The following is a 22762-nucleotide window of genomic DNA, read 5'->3' on the forward strand; positions in this document are numbered from 1 at the left end:
ACCTTACTACCTAGGCTGCAGCAACCTGTCCAGAGTCACTGGATAGAGATTTTCAGGCTACTTGCCCCAGTTCCAAAATTATCTATTTAAGACTCTATGTGGTAAGGCTACCACTCCTTCCCACAGTGAAGTCCTTCAAGCAGTTACACCCAAGTATATCACACTGTGGAATTGAACTGGTGCCCAGTGCTCTCAGTCTTATCAGCTGAAAAACCTGATCTCCTGACCCTCCCTCCCCTCTGAAGGAAGACGATGGGCCAGATCATCTGCGCTAACTTCCAAAGGGCCAGGATTTTATTTATGAATTTGGGGGCTTCCTCCCCTCACTCACCAACAAACATTAAGCCCTCAAAGTGAGCCAGACTCAACCCTCCAGGATCACACAGTCTAGGCCTGGGAAGATGACACAGATATAGTCATATATAGATATAGTCAGTCAATCGACTTTGTTGAACACCTATATGTGCCAGGCAAAGAAAGGCAAAAACACCATCTCTGCTTTAGGGAGATCACAGTCTGTCAGGGGAGACCTGGAAACTACTGTACAAACAAGACATGTTTTTGTTGTTGTTCGGCCATCTTTCAGTCATGTCCCATAGAGAGGATAAACTATGGATGGTTTCACAAGAAAGACAGTAAGATTGAGGAGGACTGGGAAAGAATTCTTGCAGGAAGGAGGTTTTAGCAGAGACTAGAAGAGAACCAGGAGGCAAGTATTCTGGGCAGGAGGGACAGCCAGAGACAAAGGCCCCGTTGAGTTTGGCATAATTGACAAGAGGTCATCTTCCAGGGTGAGGCACTTGGTTGGGGAGTGGGAAACATCTGCTGTAACAGGTGATCTTTGTCCTGAACCTTGAAGGTAATGAGAATTTCTAAGAGGAAAAGGTGAGGAGGGAGCACTTCCCAAGCACAGAGGACAGCCTGGACAAAGATGTGGAGATGGAGGAACAATAAAAAGGTGAGTCTAGGTGGACCGCAGCACACATGAAGGGAGTGATGTATAAGTGAGGCCAGACCATGGAGGGCCTTACCTGACAAATGGAGCACCTCCATGAGTGGCGGCCTAACTCTTGCCTTCCCTGGCAGCCAACCCAAAGCTGATGGGCTTTCCCCACACACCAGGCTTGGGCAGGCCCATGGTACATCACCAGCCCATGGCTGGTAGGGCCCCCAAGAGCCACAAGTCACTCCCCCTGGGATGAGGCATCCCTGGAGGACATCTCCAGAGGCTGTTACAATTGATGTGGTCAGATAACACATCCTGGACACCAGCTGATGACCACATTACATGACAATCTGAATGGTGGCATTTGTAAATGTGGCAACACTTTGGACTTTCTCTCCTACCCCGCGTGGCCAAGCAAGGCCTTGGGGTTCCAGGGGCACTCCTGAGGGGCAATAGGCAGGGTTCTTTCAACGTTATTGGCTGGAGCCCTGTTCAGGTGTGTTTTCCCCAACAGCAATAGCCAATTAGAGTTAGGATCTCCTCTATATTATTGATTGTACTGTTATGACTGTCTCAATACCATTTGGCCAATTAAAAAGAATTGGAGATATTTACTGCAAAGATATAGCAAGAATCAAAGTAAAAAACACCCCACCCCCATCACAAACAAGCCCCCCCAAATCAGGAGGATCCTCTCCTTTCCACATTTTGGCCCCCAGGGGACAATACACTCAATCTTAGAGAAGCAGCTCCCAATCATTCACCCCATCAAGTTCACATCTGAATGTGCCATAGTCAATAAACCAAGTTATTGTCTTGCCTGCAAAACATGGTGCTAGGCTCCTTCAATCCACTGCTTGGGGCTATGCCCATCTCTGGACTCAGCTGCCAATACGTTACATTATGGGCTCCCATTCTTGCACTTTTGAAACCTGACAAGGTTCTGTACAAAAGAAAGAAGATGCAAAGAGGGGTTGGCCCCCTCCCAGACACAGCTTTGCCCAGGGGCCCCCAGCTGATATGATGGGGTAGAAAGAGCACCCTTTGCCTCCCCCCTGCCTTTTCGTGGCCAAGCAGGAGAAAAAGAGAGCAAGCTTCCCCGCTGGGACTTTTCATATAACCTCTCAGTTCTGGCTCAGCAGCCAAACCCAAAGGTCTTTCCTTCACACGGTACATAGACAGGAGACAGACAGAGAATTCCTATGCATGCTCTGAAGTTACAGGCTCACGTCCACCTTCTGAATCAGAGACTGTACCTGGCAGGACACCGGGAGCATAAGAACAGACAACTCTCAGCATTGTGTGAAAATCAACCAACAAGCATTTGTTAAATGCCTTCTGGTGCCCACATTCAGGAGGCAACATGGCATAGTGGGCAGAGTATTGGGCTTGGTCAGTGAACATTTATTAAGCTACTTTGTGTTCAACCCTGTGAAAGGAAGTTCAGAGCCAAGAAGACCTAGATTCAAATCCTGCCTCTGATGCTAGCTCTGTGACCCTGAACAAGTCATGAAATCTCTGAGTCTCAGTTTCCTCATCTGTAAAATGAGGATAAGATATCTGTAGTACTTGCCTCCTGGCATAGTCGTGAGGATTCATATAATGTCAATTGTTATTATTAGGAAAAAGAGGCCTTGGAATGAGAACTGAGTTCAAATCCTGGCTCTGCCACTCACCACCTGTGTGACTTAGGATAAGTCTTTTAACATCTCTTGGCCTCAGCTTCCCCATCTATAAAATGGATGGGGGCAGGGAGGAAGGTCTAAAATTTGGCTTCAAAGATCCCTTCCAGCTGCAGAATCCTGTGATCCCACAGCAAGCTTTAAGGATTACAAAGCACTTTCTTCCCAACATCCTTTTGAGGTGGGTAAGACATATTTTAAAAGGCAGCACACGGAACAGGAGGGGCGACCCAGGGCTTGGGGCCAGGAGGACAGGGAGTGGCAGCTTGGTAGCAATATGAGTCAACAGCGTGATGTCACAGTCATAAAACATAATGGGTTTGGATGCTACATTAGCCATTAACATGAATGCCCAGAAGTGATGGGAGCTGATGGGTCCTCTGTGTTCTGCCCCGCTCTGACCACACCTGGAGTGCCGCGTCCCGCTTTCCAGGCAGGATGTTAACAAGCCGGAAACTGACAAGCCACAGGCCTAGTGGATGCCATGACTGGTCTAAGAGTCACAGGGACATATGCCTTCCGTGTGATCCTTAACCTCTTCATTCCCCCTGCCCTCCCCAAGACTTTAAGCTTCAGAACAGCTCCTGGTCCTCAGCGGTAGAAGGAGCTCCCTTTGCCAATTAGATCACAGACCTAGACCAATATCAGTATCCTAGATATTGGATATATAATACCCCCCTAGAGGGGTCCCAGAGGAAGAGGAACAGGCGGAGGAGGGTCTGGATGAAAGAAATCGGGATTTCAGTGTAGAGCAGAGAAGACTGGGGTGGAAGGAGGAAGAATACACTAAGAGCTGTCTCAAGTGTTTGCCCGTTATCAAATGGAAGATTTGTCTTCACTGTGTTTTCCATGGACCTAGAGGGTAGAATTATGGGTGGTGGTTGAAACTTGGGGCAAGGCAGATTTCAGCTGTAAGAGAAGAGACCCTAACAATGAAAACTCTCAGAAAAGTGGAGTGGGCTGCCCCAGAACTTAAGTGAGTTACTCCTCACCGCAGAGAGTGTGGATGTCCACTAGGGTCATAGGAGCCTGGATCTAGGTCTGAAAGGGAACTCAGTGATCTTCTAGTCCAATCTCCTCTGCCCCATTTTACAGATGAAGAAACTGAGGCCCAGAGAAGTTAAGGGTCTTAAATCTACATAAGTAGTAAATAGCCAAAGTAGGATTTGAACTCAAACCCTCAGATTCCAGAACTCACTAATTCTTGTTCAGGGAGAGGTCAGACTAGACAGCCTCTATGCTAAATTGAAATTCTGAGAATAATTTTCTCAGAAATTATTTCAACATTCAACAAAAAATTTCAACATTCTATTGAATTCTGCTCAGAAAAAATGCTAGAATTATGGAAATCTGACCTGGCATCTGGGTCACCAAAGTCACAGAGGTATCACAGTCTTACCTCTGTCATTTCCTGACTTTGGGCTAGTCCCTGTACCTTTCTCTCTGCCCTTCTCATGGAGGGCCAGGAGCAATTCCCACTGGGAGATGTAATGCTTCCTGCAGAACACAGCAGGCTCTGAAATTCAATGGCATGGGTTCAAATCCTGCCTCTGATGATGATGATGTGACATTGGGCAAGCTACACCCACCCACCTCAGTTTCCTCTTCTGTAAAATATGGAAGATGGACTAGATGGCCTTTCAGTGGAGGCATCTTCTAGCTCCAGGGCTATGATCTTAAAGAGATCATCAGTATTATTTCATTAATTGCTTTGCATGGTTCTTTAAGGTTTGCAGAGTGTCCTGCCTTTCTTATCACATTTTAACCTCAATACTATCAAGTGAGACAGGTCCCAGAAACAACAGATGAATAAATGGAGACTCAAATTATTTCCCTGTGGTTATATGGCTAGTAAGTGCCAAAGGCAAGATCGAACTGAAGTCTCTTCCTGACTCCCAGTTCAGTGCTCTATAATAAATCCCATTCCATGTTGCTGTTGCTTTCATGTGGGGACACATTCAGTATCATCCATGGAAACTGTCAAATGGGCAGATAAAGTCACCAAAGAGGGATTGAGGCCTCCATTAGGCAATGACAGATCAATAAAGGAATGTAAAGCATTGAAAAGTGAGGTGGGGAGGCTGCTGGCAGTATTGTCCCTCTTACCTCCCCTCCAGTTCTAATACAGGTCCTCATTTCCACCAACCTGGATGATTTCAATGGCCTCCCAACAGTTTTTCCCATCATCCCTCTCTTCCTCTCCAAACTCCACCAGACTAATTTTCTTATGCATAGATCTACCTGGTCATGTCCTTCCTCTGCTCAAAAACCTTCAATGGCTCCCTGTCACCTAACAAGTAAAGTTCAGACTGGCATTCAAGGCCCTCTGTAATTTGCTGACATTTACCTTTTAATCCTTATTTCACAAAATTCCTGTTCCCATTTGCTACACTCCATTCAAACTGGATTGTTCTCCTTTTTCCATGCTCATGCTGTGCTCTTTTGCCCACAGCACAATGTAGTGGAATAAGGAAACCTGTGTTCAAGTCCCAGTTAGGATACTCTCTCATGTGACCACTGACAAACATGATTTTCCTCCTCTGAGCCTTAGTTTCCCTATCTGTCAAATGGAGATAATAATCTTGCCATTATCTGCCTTGCTATGTAAATCTCAAAGTACTAGACGATGTCAGTATTAGCTGACATTGCTCACAGTGGATTTTGCTCACCTTTTACCTATACCTGGACTGTTCCTTCTCCCCTTTTCACCTGTCGAATTCAAACTCCTCCTTAAAACCCAACTCCAATGCTACCTCCTCCAGGCAATCTTCCTGTCTAAACTTAGTGCCTTCCCCATTGTTCCACATATAGGAGTAATGGGGAATCATAGATTTAGATCTGGAAAGGACTAAGAGGACATCGAGTCCAACCCCTTCCTTTTGTGAATAAGACAGAGCGATGGCCCAGTGATGTGAAGAAACTTGCCCACGGTCACATAGGTAGAAAACAGCAGAGCTGGGATTTCAACCCCCTGTCCTAAGATTCCAAGTCCAGTACTTTTCCACTGTACCATACTAATTCTAACAGATGTGTAGACCTTGTAACACACGTGAAAAATGTGGGTATGTTGGATAGGCCATCTTACTTCATTACATCTACTCAGAAAATATGGGAATTTCAGTATTGGGTAACATGCCCCTCCTACCCACTACAAGCTCCACCTCAAGGATAGAACCACCAGTTCCCCCTTACAAGCACAGGTGACTCATAAGGCTCAGCATATGGGTGGGTTTATTTAGAGTTGATATCAAAGAGCATAGAAAATACCCAATAGTGAACTCAACCACCCCGGTTCTTCCTCAGGTAGGATTCCAGCAGGGGCTGTTTCTCCACATCAATCTTCCCCTATTTAGCCCCACTAGCTGGTTGTATAAAGCACTGCTTCTCCACTAGCTCACACCTCTAGCAGTTAATTGTTCTACCTACATCCCTCCTCTCCCACAATTCTTTTCAGCTTCCAGCAGATGGCTCCAGGACTATTTACAACTTTTTGTCTTATGAGCTAGCTTGCCAGCAATCCATGCTTTCTGCAGTTCTCTTCAACTCCCAGTAGATGGTGGCTATTCCCTTTCTTGGAGGACCAGTTTGTTTTCTGTCTCCAAAACTCTCTGGCTATATTGTATCACAACTCAAAAACACAGTTACAAGGAATTCTATTTCTAGATATTTCTCCTGCAGTCTCAAGTGCAAGACATCTCCCAGGGACTCCAGGAGAATCTTCCTGTGCATCCAATAAAAGACTTTCTTTCTCCAATTCCATTTTGGCTTACGGTGACTTACCACAGTTGACATACTTTCCCTACCTACACCCACATGGTGTACATCTTCTCCCCTCCCCCAGTATATTGTTAGAGGTTCTCTCTTTCAGAGATAAGCACCTGGAGGAACCAGGGCAGCCCTGGGGTGGGTTATTCAAACGATGCAAACTATGGGTCTCCTTCCCAAAAGAAACAAGGAGGTATACATACAGTTTTCTGCACATGGAGAAGGGAAAGATTTGTAGTCTCTGCTACAAATGTTTGTAAAATATCTTGACTCCTTACCTCCAACGCAATTTGGGGGTAATTGTGAGAATCAAATAATGTAATTGCCTTATTTGTTGAAAATTCTCTTTTTTGAAGAAACATGGTAAGATCTTTGTTTCATGGGTTGTCACTGTCACTTAAGGGTCAACCTACCGAAGATGATTCTCTCCTGTATGTAGCTGGTTCGGTCCTCTAATAGCAGACACAGTCTACCTCTAGGCCCATGCTCATCTTTCTGCCTTGGTAGAGCTATGAGGACCCTAGCATCATTCCTGCAAATTCAAGGTCAGACTGGACATGCAGTGTCCCAGGAACCATGAAATGTAAAAAGTCCCAGAACAAATCCTACAGTGCCCTGGGATGCTCTCTGGAGGTCTACGGGGAAATATGAAGAAGGACTTGCACAGCAGGAGGGAATACTTGTATCAATGCAGATTCACTAAAACACAATGGAAAGAGCCCTGGCTTAGGAAATCTGAGGACCTGAGTTCAAATCCTACCTTACAGGAAGCTATAAGGATGTCATCAGTACCTGTGTCTTAGAGCCTATGAATGGACAATAATCTGGATCTAGAATTGAACTGGAGGGAGAAAACAGGTTGGATTACATGAGGGGAATGGCCCAGGCTTTTAAGGATCTCAAACTGCTCTCTGGAATGACAATCCATCGGTATTCTCCTGGTGACGCCATATGGCTGCAATTGAAGGAATCACACCATGTGTAGAATCAGAAGTGATTAGGAAGAAATTATGGATACCAAGTGGTCTTGGTCAGACTTTACTTGGTCTACAATTCCCTGATGGTTTAGGGTTCAATATCAGAACAAAACAAGATGTACATAAGTCATTCAACATATGAAAAAGAGGAGATTTAGTTGGTCGTAGCAGCAAAAGGATATTCAGCCAAGGGTCACTTTAGCCAAGGGAAGTTCTCCGACTTATGAGTTACCCATTATGGTCACTAAGCTAGGCTGAAGTGCTTGTGTTTATTTTAACTCAGATAATCCAGAATGGATGTCAACAACCCAAGCCTTTAGTCCCCTGAACCAATCAAATTTCCAGGGTGATCTCAATACTTTTTTTTTTTAAAGCAATTGAGGTTAAGTAACTTGCTCAAGGTTACACAGCCAGTTTTTTGTGTGTGTGGGTGTTAAGTATCTGAGGCCAGAACCAATCCCAGGTCCTCCTGACTCCAGGACCAGCACTCTTACTCACTGCACCACCTAGCCGCCCCTCGATACTTTTTAAGGGGAAGAGAGCTAGAATGTTGTTCCTACCACTCAGGAAAAAAAGGCAGGAGAGGAGAAGACACCTCTGGTGCTATAAACACAATGGCCACCCTGAGACCAACAAGAAAGACATTAAAATGAAGCCAGACTCTGAGGAATTGTAATGAGCAACCTTGGTGCAGGAGGACCAATAAGGAAAGCAAAGAGGGGGGCTACAAGTGCTGAATGCCGTGCACATTGTCAGACGTGACCGCTTTGGGGACTGGTTTTGCTTAGCTGTTTTTCCTTGTTACATAAGGATGGGAACGAGGGGGAGACAGACAGAAGGAAAGTACGATATCTAGAAAGTAAGGCAGAGGAAAAGGACCCATCTGCACAACAATCTTTACAGCAGCTCTTTCTGTGCTAGCAAAGGACTGAGAACCAAGTGGGTGCCCAACCACCAGAGGATGGCGGTGCAAATTGTGGTCAGTGAAAGGAACAAAACACTGCATCATCATAAGAAATGAACATGGAGGGTTCAGGGAAACTTGGGAAGAATTGTCTGCATGGATGCAGTGAAATCGGTGGAACCAGGGGGGGACAGTTTGCACATTCATCACATATACTGGGTGTCCCAAAAGTCTCAGTAGCTAGGAGCTGCACTAAGACTTTTGGGACACCATTCATATATATATATATATATATATATATATATATATGTGTGTGTGTGTGTGTGTGTGTGTGAGCACACACGTGTGTGTATAATACACACATGTATGTACACATATGTATACACATGTATATATGCTACACTGTGTAATATAAGTGTACATGTATATTTATGTGTACACACATATACATTGTATGGTATAAATATGCACACTTGTATATTTGTGCATATACAAATATATGTATAAATACGTATGAACATATGTGCTTTTGTGTTACATACAAATATATATTTAATATAAATAAATGTGTACACACATATACATTTGTGTGCATATAAATATATGTAGGTGTAAGTATATAAACATGTATGCATCTATAAATATACATATGCTCACACATGTGTATTTATCTGGGTGGTAAAGAACTGCTCTGTTTTTGTCATTTCCCCCCACCCTAGTACCTCTCCTTCCTTCATTCTCTAACTCCTAAAATGCTTTCCTGATGGCCTTTTAAAAAAACTTCCCACCTCTCCCCAATCCTTTCCCCAAGAAGAAGCCCTCTTACTTTGTTCTTTGTATTTCTGAGTGTTTGTTATAAAATTAAATTCATAATTAAAAAAAAACTCTTTTCAAAGACACCCCAAGGACCCCCCTCTCATCAGAAGTTTAAGAAATACTACTTTAAAAAAAAAAAAACTAGTTTTATGAACTCTTCAGCATGTCTAATGTCACTTTTTCCCCTTCATATAAACTACATTAATTTTGAAACCCTAAAGGTAAAGACTGCCATCCAGGGTGCATGTGACCAGAGGGGACAGGCAGATCCATGACAAAAGATAAGGGGGTCACCCACAGCAGGATGGCCCACATTCTATCCTACTGTCTACAAACTCTTTAAAGACACCAAAGCAAGTGTCTGACTCATTAGGAGGGTCCTCTTTGGATGACTTATGGAAAGATGGGAAGGCTCTCACAGAGTCAGAGGGCAGAGATGGGCTGTGATCCCCCCAGAGGAGAGGGCCCACAGATCATGGACCTGCCAGATATGTTTCTGAAGCTATAAAAGGCAGAATTCTCATGATCGAGATGGGCAGAGCCAGGAGAGGTAGATCAGGCCATGGTATTGCCTTGCCCCATTCCGGACTAAATGAGCTGAAAGGTCCTTCCAGCTCTAAATCTCATGATCCTTTTTGTTGGCCCAACTGATGGTTTCTCTACCTCTAATTCTTTTACTGAAAGTGTGCAGAGCCTCCTACCCTCCTCATATACCATGCAAAGTGGAAAAGGGGACAAATAGCCTTTCACCAGGCTTAGCCAACCCTGCTTCTGGAGGCATACGATAAAGGGAACCCCAGGAGTCTTCCTTGGCCATCAGAGGGGCCTGGCTGGGTGCTCAGTCTGGGTCTGGACAACTGCCTGCCCCAGGAAGAGGGGAGAGAAGTCCCCCTGAACTCTAACCGGGGTCTGTAGGCTCTCTGGCTGTGCCCACCCTGCTCAGGGACTGGCTCCCATGCTTGGTTAGGGAGAACACTTCGGATGGGGATGCCCAGCCAGTTAGGGCAGGGTTGGGCAGGGCAGGGCAGTCAGTCAACAAGCTTCTATTAAGAGCTTAGCACGTGGCGCTAGGGAAGGGCTGCTGGGGCAGCTTGCTTGGGGAGACAAGCTTTCCATTTCTGGAGCCATCCTCCAATCCATCCTGGAAAGGGTGTGGCAGCATACTTGCCCCTGGCGCCACTCACAGCCCTCTAATTTTCCAGGCCACAATAGGGTTTCCCTTCCCAGGTCACCATGTCCCTTTTTATGCTGTGTCTCTCCTAGAACAGAAGGACTCTCTCCATAACCCTTCTATGTCACAAAAGGTTTCCATTCTTCCCCATAGCATGAGTCTGGGAATTAGGGCTGCAAAATTCTTCAAAGACATCCAGGCCTTCATATTACAGATGTGAACCCTGAGGCTGGGAGGGGGGAACAGCTGCTTGCCCAACCTCACACAGAAAGTAGAACTGGGATTTGAATCCAGGGCCTGTGATTTCCAATTCCATTGTGCTCCACTGCCTTCTCTCACACTGAACAGCTTTAGACTTTAAGGAGAATTCTGCTTGGTCTGATTCCACGTAGCACAATGCACAAGTCAAATCAAGTAAATGAGCATTTATTACTTGCTTGCTGTGTGCCAAGTGCTGGGGATACACAGGGAAAAGCAAGGAAGGCTGGGGCATCTGATAAAGATGCCTTTACGAGGTGACCTTTAATTGAGGCTTAAAGGGAGAAGAAGAATTCAGCTGGGGGAGGGAGAGGAGGCAGAAGGGAACGGGGACTGAGAGTTCCAGGGATAGGAGCCAAGGCACCAAGGGGGGAAGGCATAGCGTGGCTTTGGGGAATGGGGCTGGGGAAAGGGGAATACATCATGTAGTTTTGCTGGAGCAGAATGAGATTCAAGGGTTATTAGCTCAATTCAGATTCCCCTCCTTTGGAAAAGTGTGTCCCAGAACCCCCAAATTCGAAGTCTACACTGGATTCATCTGGAAGGGCTTTCCCCCCAAACCTATCCTTGGCTCATCTGCCCTCACCCGGTGTCTCCCCCAGATCCTCAGGTTCTGGCCTAATTCTGTTTTTGGCTTCTCTGAAGGAGCCGTCACGCATGCATGCAGCCAGCTACCAGCCGGTTCCAGACACGCAAACAGAAACGGAGCGCAGAGGGTGGCGGCTGGATTCTGCAAGCCGCGCTTGTCTCCATCAGACCCCCGTTCTCCACCTAGGCATAAAATCTATGGAAGCCCAAGTCCCATCGTATTTCACAGACATTAAATGCTCAATATAACCCTAATGAAGTTAGCTTCTTAGGCTCCGATATTGAAAAAAAGTTTGATATTGGCGTCTGGTGCATATTTAATTTAATTACCCAGAGAAAATGATGGAATGTCAGCTGCTGAAATTTATAGCCAGCTGCCAAAGAGATCGCTTCGGCGGGATTTTATGCAAAAATGCCGTCAGCGGTGTGGGGGAGCAAACTGTCTATTTATTCTGAAACAAGAAAATTAAATTGACGACCCCACCAATCAATCAGAACATGAAAAGCCAGAATGAACAGCTTCAAAATTCTCCAATGACTCCAATTTATAGGGCACCTTTCACCAAAGGTCCCAGAGCCTTCCTAACATCAATTAAGCCTCTTAACTAGGTTGGGATTGTCTCCTCCACCCGCCTAAATGAAGGAGCGGAGGTGGGAGGAAGGGCAACTTGCTTCACGCCACAAAGGAGTTCAACCTGCCTCAGCCTCAGTTGCCTTCTCTGTAAAACAAGGTCTTTTGACTAATTTCTAATTTTGTTCACAATGGGACAAGACAAGGAATGGAATCCATTCTTAAGCTTTGGGTGGACTGGTGGTAAGGGGTGTTGCAGGGGTAAGAGACAGACTTGTGTTTTTATCAGTGTTAGCATGAAAGTAGCAATCCATTGGGTCAAGGCTGCCATATGAAACAACTGGGGTGAGAATGGGATAGATGGACTAAGAAAATAGGGAGGAATGATGAAGGGAGGGCAGGTCACAATAAGCATAAAGACCAAGTTGAGTGTGAGAGCATGGGAAGAGAAAAGGAGGCTAGGCCAGAGTGGTTTTCAAAAGCCTAGTGCTTGAAAGAGGTACAAGGCCAAGAGAAAACCAGATTAGAGATGACTATTTCAGTGTGTGGCTGAAGTGAAATAGAGGTCATTGGAGCTGAAAACAAGGAAGAGATCTCAGTCTTGGAAGTTCCTGAGGATGATGGCAGGGGGTGCGGTGGAGAGCCAAAGGCTAAAGCCTTAGAAGAAGTTGAGAGAATGAGCTGGAGGCCAATGACACAGACCAGTGTGGGGCGAGGTGGTCCTGCAAATTAAGGGGACCTCAAAAGGAGAGAGGCCATGGAAGGATAAAGATAGAGGAAGGAAAGGTCTACAGCGGCTGAGCCCTGTGAGTCAGGGAAGAGGCTGGCCACGGGTGGAGAGGGTGGGAGGAATCTGGCATCTTCAGAAAAGGGCTAGAAAAAAGGGACGATGGCTGAAAAGTCTGAGGTGGCATTTTGTGGACAAGAAAGAGGAGGTTTTGGAGGGCCCAGTGGAAGGGAGATTTAGGGGTTTCAGGGATCAGTGGGAGGGTGTGGTCATCTGCCCCTCAGGCAGTGACAAGGGGTGACCAGGACATGACTCAGGACACTCTCACTAAGCAGCTCGTAGCCAAGAGAGCATTTGCTGAGTTCATCTGCCCCAATGTTCAAGATGGAGTTTTTGATGTGAGGTCCACACATATGGCTCCTTCTCCAGGAGCATTTCTGTCCTTGATGGAGAGCATGGCTTCTGGAGAGTGTGGACAAAAGCTTCCGTAGGACCTCCAGCCTCCACAGGATGTTTCCTCCCGATGTACACTGCCCCTCCCCAGCTCCCTTGTGCTGCTGCTCGATCCAGGGAGACCTTCCCTCCACCCACAGCCTCTCGTGGGGATTAGCTGCATCTCTAACTGGAAACACATACGTTTCCCAACTAACATAGCCCTACCTGCCCCAGCTGGCCACGTCCTTCCCCTACCCTTTCACACCCATTCTCCCAGCCCTCGAGTCTTTGTACACCTCCTGACTCTCTGCCTTGACACTGGAAGTCTCGATAGTTCACATCCCGTGGCACTTCCAGGCTTATAAAGAACGTTTCTCACAGCACACCTGACGGGTGGACAGTGCAGGCATTGTCTCCAGCTCACAGAGGAGTCATCACTTAAGCCAGATCTTACAGTCCTGACAAGACGCAGATTCAAGCTCAAAGCCCCCTTGCCCGCCGGCGCCCCTCACCCTGCCAGGGCCCCCACTCTGTCCTCTGGCATTTGGACCTTCTTGTGTCTCATCTGTCTCCCTTGCATCGGCCCTCCCTGCTCACCCTGACCTTCACTTTGGATGGATGGAGCTCTGAAGGCCACCTACCGACCTTGACTCCAGGTATCTGGCAGCTCCCTTTATGGCCTCATTTGCTTCTGCCACGAATGGCTCCTCACTTTGCAAGCACAGACCACTCACTGCCTCTTCTGCCCCAGGAGAGATGAGAGTTTTGGTTTAGGTTCAATTCAAGAAGCATTTATTAGGCACTTACTGAGCACAAGGCACTATCCTATGCACTAGGAATACAAAGGCAAAATGGAAACAGCCTCTGCCCTCAATGAGCTTACAGTCTACTAGGGGATTACAACAGCTATGCAAGCACATTTAGAAGGATGCACTTTATGGAGGTAGGGTGGGGAGAGGAGGATCCAGGAAGGCTTCACAGAAGAGATGGGCCTCGAAGGATGAGGGTTTCCAGAGGTAGAGGCGGGAGGGAGGACACTGCAGTCACTAGCAAAGGCGGATACAACGGCCTGGGGTCAGGAGATGGAATTCTGAATTTGAGGAAAAGCTAGTACTCCTGTTTGGCAGAAACATAGACTGTGAACAGAGCATTTAATCAGGCTGGAAAGGTGAGTCAAAATGAGACTGTAGAGGGTCCCACATGATGTTAATAATAATCAGCATTTACAGAACACTTTACGGCTTTTCGAAGAGCTTCACATGGTACTTCACTTGACTCTGGAAACCACCTTGGAAAGTAGGTATTGTTATCCCCAGCTTAGAGTGAGAAAACAGGCTGAGACAGGGGACTTGCCTCATCAGTATCTGGGGCAGGATTTGAACTCTAGCTGGCTCCCAATACCCGGCGAAAGGGAAGCCACAGGTGGTTTCTGAACAAAAGCATTATGGTTAGACCTGTGCATCAGGCAAACTACTTAGGCAGCTATGTATGATGCATCAGTGTAGCAGCAAGCACCCCAAGCGCGTCCTCAGGGTTTGCTGCCCATACAGGTTCTTGGATCTACTTTGTTAAAGGAAAGCAACTCAAAATGGGTTAACAAGCTTACTTTCATCAGTCAGACATATATCATTTACCTTGTTCAGGGGAAAAAGGTCAGCACCCCAAACTTCAAAATATACAGACAGAATTATCAAGACATTAACAGATCAAGTAGACAGCTTTCCAAACTGTCCAACCATTACATCCATACCCAGTCAACATCTGGGTTTTTCAAAGCCAGGGGACTCTCAACAACGGCTTCCCAGAATTCAGATCAAATCACAGAACACTTCTCAAAGTGAGTCCCAAAACAAAGCTACACATCAGGGCTTATATAGCCTTCTCCTGGCTCAGAGAATGTAACAACCTTATTGACTCACAGGCCAATCAAGAAGTATCTACTGAAAAACAAGCCTCCCTCCCCAGGCTTCAGGTGCACTTTAGCCTAGGGGCAGGGAAGATCTTCCAAATTTGCATTCCCATTACAATCAGTTGAACGTGGGAAAAACCAATTGGGACCAACTAGGTTACAGCAATGGTGGAAAGGAGATGAAAATGGCCTAGCACAATGGTGACTGAGGAGATGGATGAAAGAGAGGCTACGGAGTGAGCAAAGCACGGCAAGTGGTTGGACTGGGGTGGTCAGGAAGGGAGCTGGATGGCTTGGAGCTGCAGAGGCCAACAAATCCAAGGTCTTCATTGAAAAGGGGAGGTTCAGTGATTCAGCCAAGGTCACCCAGCCAGAGTCCCAGGCAAGTCTTGAATTCACTGCACCATGTACCTGACCAACAACTTAAAGCTAGAAGATTCAGTGCGACCCGTCATCATCCAGAACTTAGAAAAGGGTTTGCAGTTTGGCAGATGAGGAAAAAGGCTCATGACCATTTTCTCACTCAAAGTGGGGTGCTCGGCACAGTGGTGGAGCGCACAGGTGGCGATGGGATGGCCATGGGATGGCCAAAGGTTGAGTGAGGCTTGATTGTCTGTAAACAGTGGGAGGATGCATGCTAACAGAGGGCAGGCGAAAGCCTAGAACAGGGAAGGATGGAGGGATGAACAGGATTAGAGGAAATGAGGGAGACAGAGGGGGGTGTGGGGATATGGAGAGGACAGGACCCCTCCATGGGGTGATTCCTGGAGGTGATTGAGAGCAAGGGACTGGGGGCTCAAGGACCAACCATGCCATGCGGTTTGGCTGCTGAAATAACTGGAACAAAGGCCTCAATTTTCATGAGCTCGCTCCCTATGGGAGTTACAAAATAGATCTTCAGAGGGAGCAAATAGCCAGTGTGTTCTTCGAACAACTTTTTAAACATTTATGATGCACCAAAATACTCATGCACGGCAAAAGCAGCCCACACTGGCCCCAGCCGCTCCCTCTCCTAAGCAGACAAGACACTAACACAAGAGCCAAAACTGGCCAGTTTGACTCAGCCCATTCAGGGTTAACCTGGGCTGGCTCAGTGGTTGAGCTCCCATGCTTTCTCCCTCAGCAGATGCTTGTGGGCAGTCTTCCTCACGAGGGGATGCCAGCAATGCCATCAGCCTTGTTCTGCCACACACCTGCTGACTCAGCAGTCCTGGGCCTCAGTTTCCCCACCTGTAGACTGGGGGTCAGATGACAATGTAGATCAAGTGTTTTATGGCAGAAAAGTGTTACCCACATGACACCTGGTCCTGACACTTGCCGGGTAAGGACCACTTTGAGCCTGTTTCCTCGTCTGTAAAACCAGAATCATGGTATCTATCCTAGGTGCCTCAGAGGGCAGCTGTAAGGGAAGCACCTGATACGTTCCCGCGCTGCCTTGTCCTGGCCCAGAGGTGACCCCAGCTTTAAAGCCTTGATGCCAGGGGAGCACAGCTCTTGGCAGACTCTCAGAGAAGCCCGGTCATGGGCAGTTTTCCCACTGTCCATGCATCAGAGAGATTCATCAGAGGGTCGCAGGGTAGAGTGGTTAATTTCAAAACAATTCATGAAAACTCTTGACTGAGGCTCAGAGAGGCCTCAATCCTTGTCACTGGAGGGTATATGCCTGGTTGAGGAACATCATCCTTCAATGCTTCAGTGTGGAATGGAGATGACCTCGGGGTCCTGAAGAGTGGGGTGTGTGGCTGCCTGGGTGATTTGTGTGCACAAGTGTGAGAGTGAGAGTGTGTGTGTGCACGCGCGTGCACATGCACACTCACTCGTGCAAGCACCCTCATGGGGAGGGGGCTGTACACACGGTTCAAACCATTAAGCAAAGTCATAAATAACCTTCCCCACCCATTTCCCCAAACTCTCAGGTTTGACTTCTCAAAAGCCAAAGCACGAAATGTGTCTCAGTGCCAGGCTTAAGGTTGTCAGTAGTTTATTATTGGTTTTATTAGAATTAGAAAACAATCAAAAATGATGATGTCTGGAAACAAGAATTAACTTAAAAAGTAAAATGTGAATCTTCCCATAAGAGATATTCTGGCACTTTTAGAACTTAAAAAAGTTGTCTGAAGTCAGCCTTCCGAGCTTTCCTCGGGTCTGTGATTCTGAGTGACTGCCTCTCAAACCACGACCTGCGGCGGCTTCATCATTTCTTCTTCAGAATCTCGGTCATCTCAGGAACCACCTGCAAACGAAAACCAAACAGGGAAGTAAGGCCCTGAAAGAAGTGTATGTTCATAGCACAGGGAACCCTGCTGCCTTCACGCTGCCCACCAGGGAAGGCACAGGCAGCAACAGGGGACTCAGTGCTCTTAGGCAGAGACCGCATGAGGAATGGTCTGTCCGCTCAAGGACCACACAAGGATATGCACATGTTCTCTCCACCTGGAAGCCCCACCTCCTGCTCACACAACCCAGGCCTCACGCAGAGCCTTCCCTGATTCTTCCAGGCAGCACTGAGCAGCCCACTCTCCTAGAGCTGAGAGGTAATGATGATTCAATGTTACAAATGCTTAGTAAGCACCTGCTGCATGCAAAGTCCTCACTCAGGGATTCACAATCTAGGAAGGAAGACAAGCCATCAGCACAGACTGCTACATTACAAACTACAATCAATACAGAGGAAAGTACAGCATGAGGTCTAGCCCCATCCTGAGATAGGGGACGAGGGAAGGCTTCGGGGAGGAAGTGCCCTCCGAGTCAGGCAGCTGAAGGGAGAGTGAGAAGGAAGGAAAGCCTGGGGCACCCTGCCTGGCTGAGGCCTTGAGCAGGCAGAGGGGAAGCCCCGGAGACAAGGACTGGAATGATATTACACGGCATGTTCGGTCTATCGCCCTCATGGAGCCTCAACATTCCCTGGAAATAGTGCCAGCATTCAAAGTCTACACAGTAGAATGCCTGGCCCAAGGCTACACTGGGCTGGAATGCAGCAGAGTCAGGTGCCAGGGCAGAGACAAACATGGGGCCCCAGGAAGGGCCTGTGCGGGTGGGTTCACTTTCTATGCGCTCTTTTGGCTACCCCAAACTGCCAGCTGATTAACCACTGAGCATTCAAGACAAAAGACACTCACAGAGGTCACACGGCCATGCTGGCTGTTCATCTAGTCACATATCCCCAGGAACAGGGGACTTCTCCCACCCTCCTGACACAGAGGAGATGGCTGCTCAGTGAACACTGTTATAGGAGGGGTGGTGACCTGACTGGCCCTGATTGGTGGGAGTAAGAAATCAGCTGCAACTGTAAGCATCTTAAAGGGCTCCAAAGACCCTCCAAAGAGCTCTAGGGTGGGCAGCGCCTCCCTGCATGCCCTGAATAACAAACCTGAAGGGAAGCATCCAATTCTAGGGCATCTTCTACAATGGAACCTTCTGGGGCTGCCATCAGAAACTCAAAAATGGGACCACAATAACCCACAGTGCCATCAGAATTTAAGTCTCCTATAACTCTGGGAACAAAAGCAATGCCAGATTACCCTGGGCCTCTGCCAGCCCTTCTGGGTACAGAAGGTAGAGCTGAGCCCAGTCCTCAGGAGGCTACAGCTCAGAGGGGACACGGCCTGTCCGAGGTCACAGAACCCAGTGAGTGGCAGAGCCTGAACTTAAAACCAGACCTTCCAAGTGCTCAGTCCCAAGTCCATTCAGGCAGGCTGCCAGAGCCCTGTTCATGGACCAGCCCCTGGTCACTGTGGAGCCCTGCCACACCTGCCCAAGAGGCCTGTATTTGGGCACTCTGCAGGAGCACTGGCATGAGAAAGAGCCTATGGGTCAGCAGGGCAACAGCAGGTGCCTGTGATGTGCAATGCCTGAAAATCTAGCCTGGCGGCTCCAGCAAACTATCAGTTACCTTGTCTTTCCAAGGGCTGCGGGTTGCCCCAGATCACAAAGATCCCAGCTGAACTCACCACTGATGAAGATGCTTCTCAATTATTTAAGAGAGCTACATTTCCATTAGGTGGAAATAATGTGTTCGTACAAAATTTATTAAGGAAATTGTCGACATGTTGTTTGTTCCGAATGTCGCTTTGTCTCCAGCACACTGAAGGCCCGTGTTTGCGCCCGGGCCGGCAGGTGCTCACTCAGGGATGGCACTAAGTGCTGGCACACTTTCTCTGCCTGCTCCTTGGTGCACAGACTATGAGCTCATTCACACCAACCACACAGGCTACCTGCGGGTCCATCTGCAGGTGGCAATGCCCAAGGCTGGCACAACTTCATGAAAGCATGATGAAGTCTCCTCTTCTTTAAAAAAAATCATTTTTGGGAGGGTAGAAGCTACTTTTTTCCTCTGTCTTTGCTGAAATGATAAAAACATTCACAGGAATTTCTCTCCTGGATGGACATTATTAGAATTATACTAAGAGTAACTATACCCTGGCTGATGAGGGAAAAAGAAAATGATACGTAAATTCATAATAAAAAGGGCACTAAAAAAAACCAACAAAGCAAAATGCTGTGTCCGAGCGCTCAGGGCTTCTCTGTGCATTGGAAGGTAACAGTAGGTGGGCCCTTTGCCTCTGCTAGCCTGTTTCCATATCTACGTGTCACCCTCTCACTGGGCTAGTGTGAGGAAAGCCCTTTTAAGTGCTGCCACACTAGACAAGTGACAGCTCGGATGATCTACTGATCTTGCTGTCATTTAAATGATCTCTGCAGATACCATGGGGAGGTGGTCATGACAACCCAGCAGGATAATCAACTCACATTCTATGAAGGGCCCGCCCCATGCCTTGGGAGTGAGGGGCTGGGGGGAAGGAGGGGGTAAAAACACCCACGAGCCTGGCAAGGTTTAAGTCTCTGACAGGAATCCCACCACGGAGGTTTCATGCACACGGCACATTTTTACTGAGTCCTGAGGCCAGATTTAGTCCTGGTCTGCCAGGCTGTATGTAGACAGATGGGAGGCCGAAGCTTCAGTTCCCCATCTACAAAATAAGAGAGCTGGGCAATGAAGGTGCAAACCATATGATCCTTAAAAAAAAATACCAGACATGGTTGTTCCTGTTCTCCAAGAGCTCACTACAGCAGTTCTTTTAGATAGAACTGAGCAGCTTTAGTTGTGGAAAGCTGCTAGAAAGCTCAGAAGCATCTGGTATGAGTCAGGCCCAAGGTGGGGCCCCAAGAGTCAAGGCCGGCTTCCCTGTAGGTGCTCCCCCCCCCCGGAGTAGATCACAACCAGTAATAGATAACTCAGCAGTGACTCACAAGTCATCCCTCTAGTCGGAGTCAGAGGGCAGTTGAAGCCAGGTCTCACTAGCTTTGGAGCCAGAACCCTATCCACTGTCCTACCCTGTCTCGACTTCCAGCACATGAAGTACTGTCACATGGAAGGGGCACTGGGCTTGTTCTGCTTTAGCCCAGAAGGGGAAGAGATGGCTTAGAGAAAATTCCCTACAAAGTGGACCAATCTGCCCTTCCTGGAAGTCTCTGGGCCAAGGCTGGATGCCCCCTTCTCAGGGTGGGTGCAGACAGGATCTGTCTGAGGTCAAGCAAGACAACAGATCTATCAGGCACCCCTCAATCGTGTCTTGTCAAGGCCAGACATGCCCAATCACCTGCCCTCACATCCTGATCTCTAGGCCTCTCTGGGAATCTGCAGAAACAGAGGGTGAACAAAGGAAAGAGGGAGAACTCTTCCTCCACTTATAATGGCTCCTACCATCTGAACCGGGACAGCAGAACTGCTGGATGCCAGCTGCCCAGTGGAATGTCCCTCCCTAGAGGATCATATGCCAGGTGGTCAGTATATAAGTGCTACCCAAGGGAGATCTGGAGCAGCCAGAGAGACCTGGAAGCCCCCTCACAGGCTGCCATTTCTCAGGGCTCTCCTGTGCCTAGAAATAGGAGCTTATTCCCATTTAGGAAAAGTCCTCTTTGCTGCCATGTTGTGGTTTCAAACTCAGGCCTCCAATTCCCTGACTGCCCTCATTTGGAGACCCCAGTTGGCCAATCCTTTCCTAAAAATTGGCCCCCTTTTCCCCTTTCGTTCTGATTCTTCTTTCACAATATGATTAATGTGTGAATATGTTTAATGTGATTGTACATGTATAGCCTATATCAGATTGCTTGCCATCTTGGGGAGGGAGAAAAAAATCTGGAACTCAAAATCTTATAAAAGTCAATGCTGAAAACTATCTTAACATGTAATTGGAAAAATAAAATACTATTAAGTAGGAAAACAAAAACAAAAAACAACTCAAATCCAGCCTCAGACACTTAACACAAAAATTAGCCATGTGACCCTGGTTGGGCAAGTTGCTTAAACCCCAACTGTCCTCCAAAAAGCAAAAAAAAAAAAAAGTGTGATACTTCCACAGGGGTTGGGGGTGGTAGTGTCAGCAACAGTCAAACAGGCTGGCCCTTCCCTCTCCTCAGATGGCTCAGGTTGGAGTTAGCCCTTCTGGCTGCTTGCCCTGAGACAGGATGGCCTAATTTTCACTACTGAACAACCTAGGTTCAAATAGGCTGCATATATCAGGAATCGTCATGGAGAAGGGGCATAAAGACTGGGCCCTGGAGAATGGATAGGATTTAGAAACAGAACACAAGAGACCTGGAAAAGACCTTAGAGATCCTTTAGTCCAGCTCCCTAATTCTACTAATGAGAAGCTGAGTCCTGAAGAGGGGAAGGGTATCCCCAAGGCCACACAGCAAATCAGGGGCAGAAATCCAGGTCATGGGATAGAAGAACTGGAAAATGCCATAGAGACAATCTGGTGTAATCACCTCCATTTTCCAGAAGAAGACGCTGCAGCCCAGAGAGGGCAAGGGCCCTGTGCCAAGGCCCAGGGGGAGAGCCCACGGTGGGATCTACACACAGGCCTTCTCACTCTTAGCCCTTCTGGACACATGAGGACGTCACAGCTCAGAGAGAGGAGCTTGCAAGGGAAGAGCCAGGAACAGTTCTCAGCTCCTTGGATCCTCACCACTGCTAAAGCAAAATCCAAATACAGGAAATGGCATGAACACCACAGTCTGGGCAGACTGAGATGTGCTTTCAGGGCGGATCTCCCAATAACCAGCTGATGATGCTTTAGACTTCTTCCACTTGCCTGGGTTAACTTAATTGGGGCTACCTATTTCCCTCCAGGAAGAGGAAGGCCTTCCTTCCTCCTTCCAAAATGTTCTTCCAAAATGAAGACTTTCATTTTGTGTTTGTATCTCAGCACCCAGCATAATGCCAGCGCTGCCTAACAATGGGTTGAATTGGATTAAATACACACAGATAAAGCAGGACCACTGAGTCCCTCACAATGCCACTACAGGAAAGTGCCGATCCCAGTCCCCTTGCTGGTGCTTATCCTGCCAGCCCACATACTACAGGGAGAAGGTAGCAACAGCATGTTTAACTTAATCTCATTTTTCTTTCTTTTTTTTTTGAGAGCAATTGGGGTTAAGTGACTTGCCCAAGGTCACACGGCTAGTTTTTGTGTGAAGTGTGTGAAGCTGGCTCTGAACTCAGATCCTCCTGACTCCAGGGCCGGTGCTCTATTTACTGCGCCACCTAGCCGCCCCAATCTCATTTTTCAATGAATGAATCCAAATATCTCCTAATCCTCTACTCCCACAACTCCACTTTACAAAGAAAAAAAAAGCCAAGGGGTGGCTAGGTGGTGCAATGAATAGAGTGCTGGCCCTGGAGTCAGGAGAACCTGAGTTCAAATCTAGCCTCAGATACTTAACACAAAAACTAGCTGTGTGACCTTGGGCAAGTCACCTAACCCCAACTGCCCTCTCTTCCCCTCTGCAAAAAGCAAAAAAAAAAAAATAAAACTAAAAATAACAAAAATAAGTGTGACCTAAGGAAGAGTTCTCACCCTCTGTCTCTGCAGATTCTCAGAGAGGCCTTGGGTCCTTCTCCAATGACACTGAAGGAACGAGAGCAACACTTTTCTCAACTCCAAGAATCAGGCAGCTGTGGGCCGGCGCCCAGAGGCGAGCCCCAAAGCTGAGCCGGCGCCCAGAGGC

The 22762-nt window shown here is 47.5% G+C and overlaps 1 protein-coding gene across 2 annotated transcripts in view; it reads right to left on the reverse strand.

Annotated features, from left to right (window-relative positions):
• Positions 1-16713: 16713 nt before the first annotated feature.
• The window catches only part of ETFA (electron transfer flavoprotein subunit alpha), a 73630-nt gene continuing 67581 nt past the window's right edge, over positions 16714-22762 (reverse strand). For both annotated transcript variants that reach the window (XM_069071422.1, XM_069071421.1), the window contains one exon: positions 16714-16982. In XM_069071422.1, coding sequence (XP_068927523.1) covers positions 16944-16982 — 39 coding nt within the window. In that variant the 3' untranslated portion in view covers positions 16714-16943. The remainder of the gene's footprint in view (positions 16983-22762) is intronic.

Source organism: Petaurus breviceps, unplaced genomic scaffold (genome assembly GCF_028583685.1).
Source record: "Petaurus breviceps papuanus isolate PSGF00001 unplaced genomic scaffold, PetGlider_PUasm1.0 90825, whole genome shotgun sequence".
Classification (NCBI taxonomy): Eukaryota; Metazoa; Chordata; class Mammalia; order Diprotodontia; family Petauridae; genus Petaurus; species Petaurus breviceps.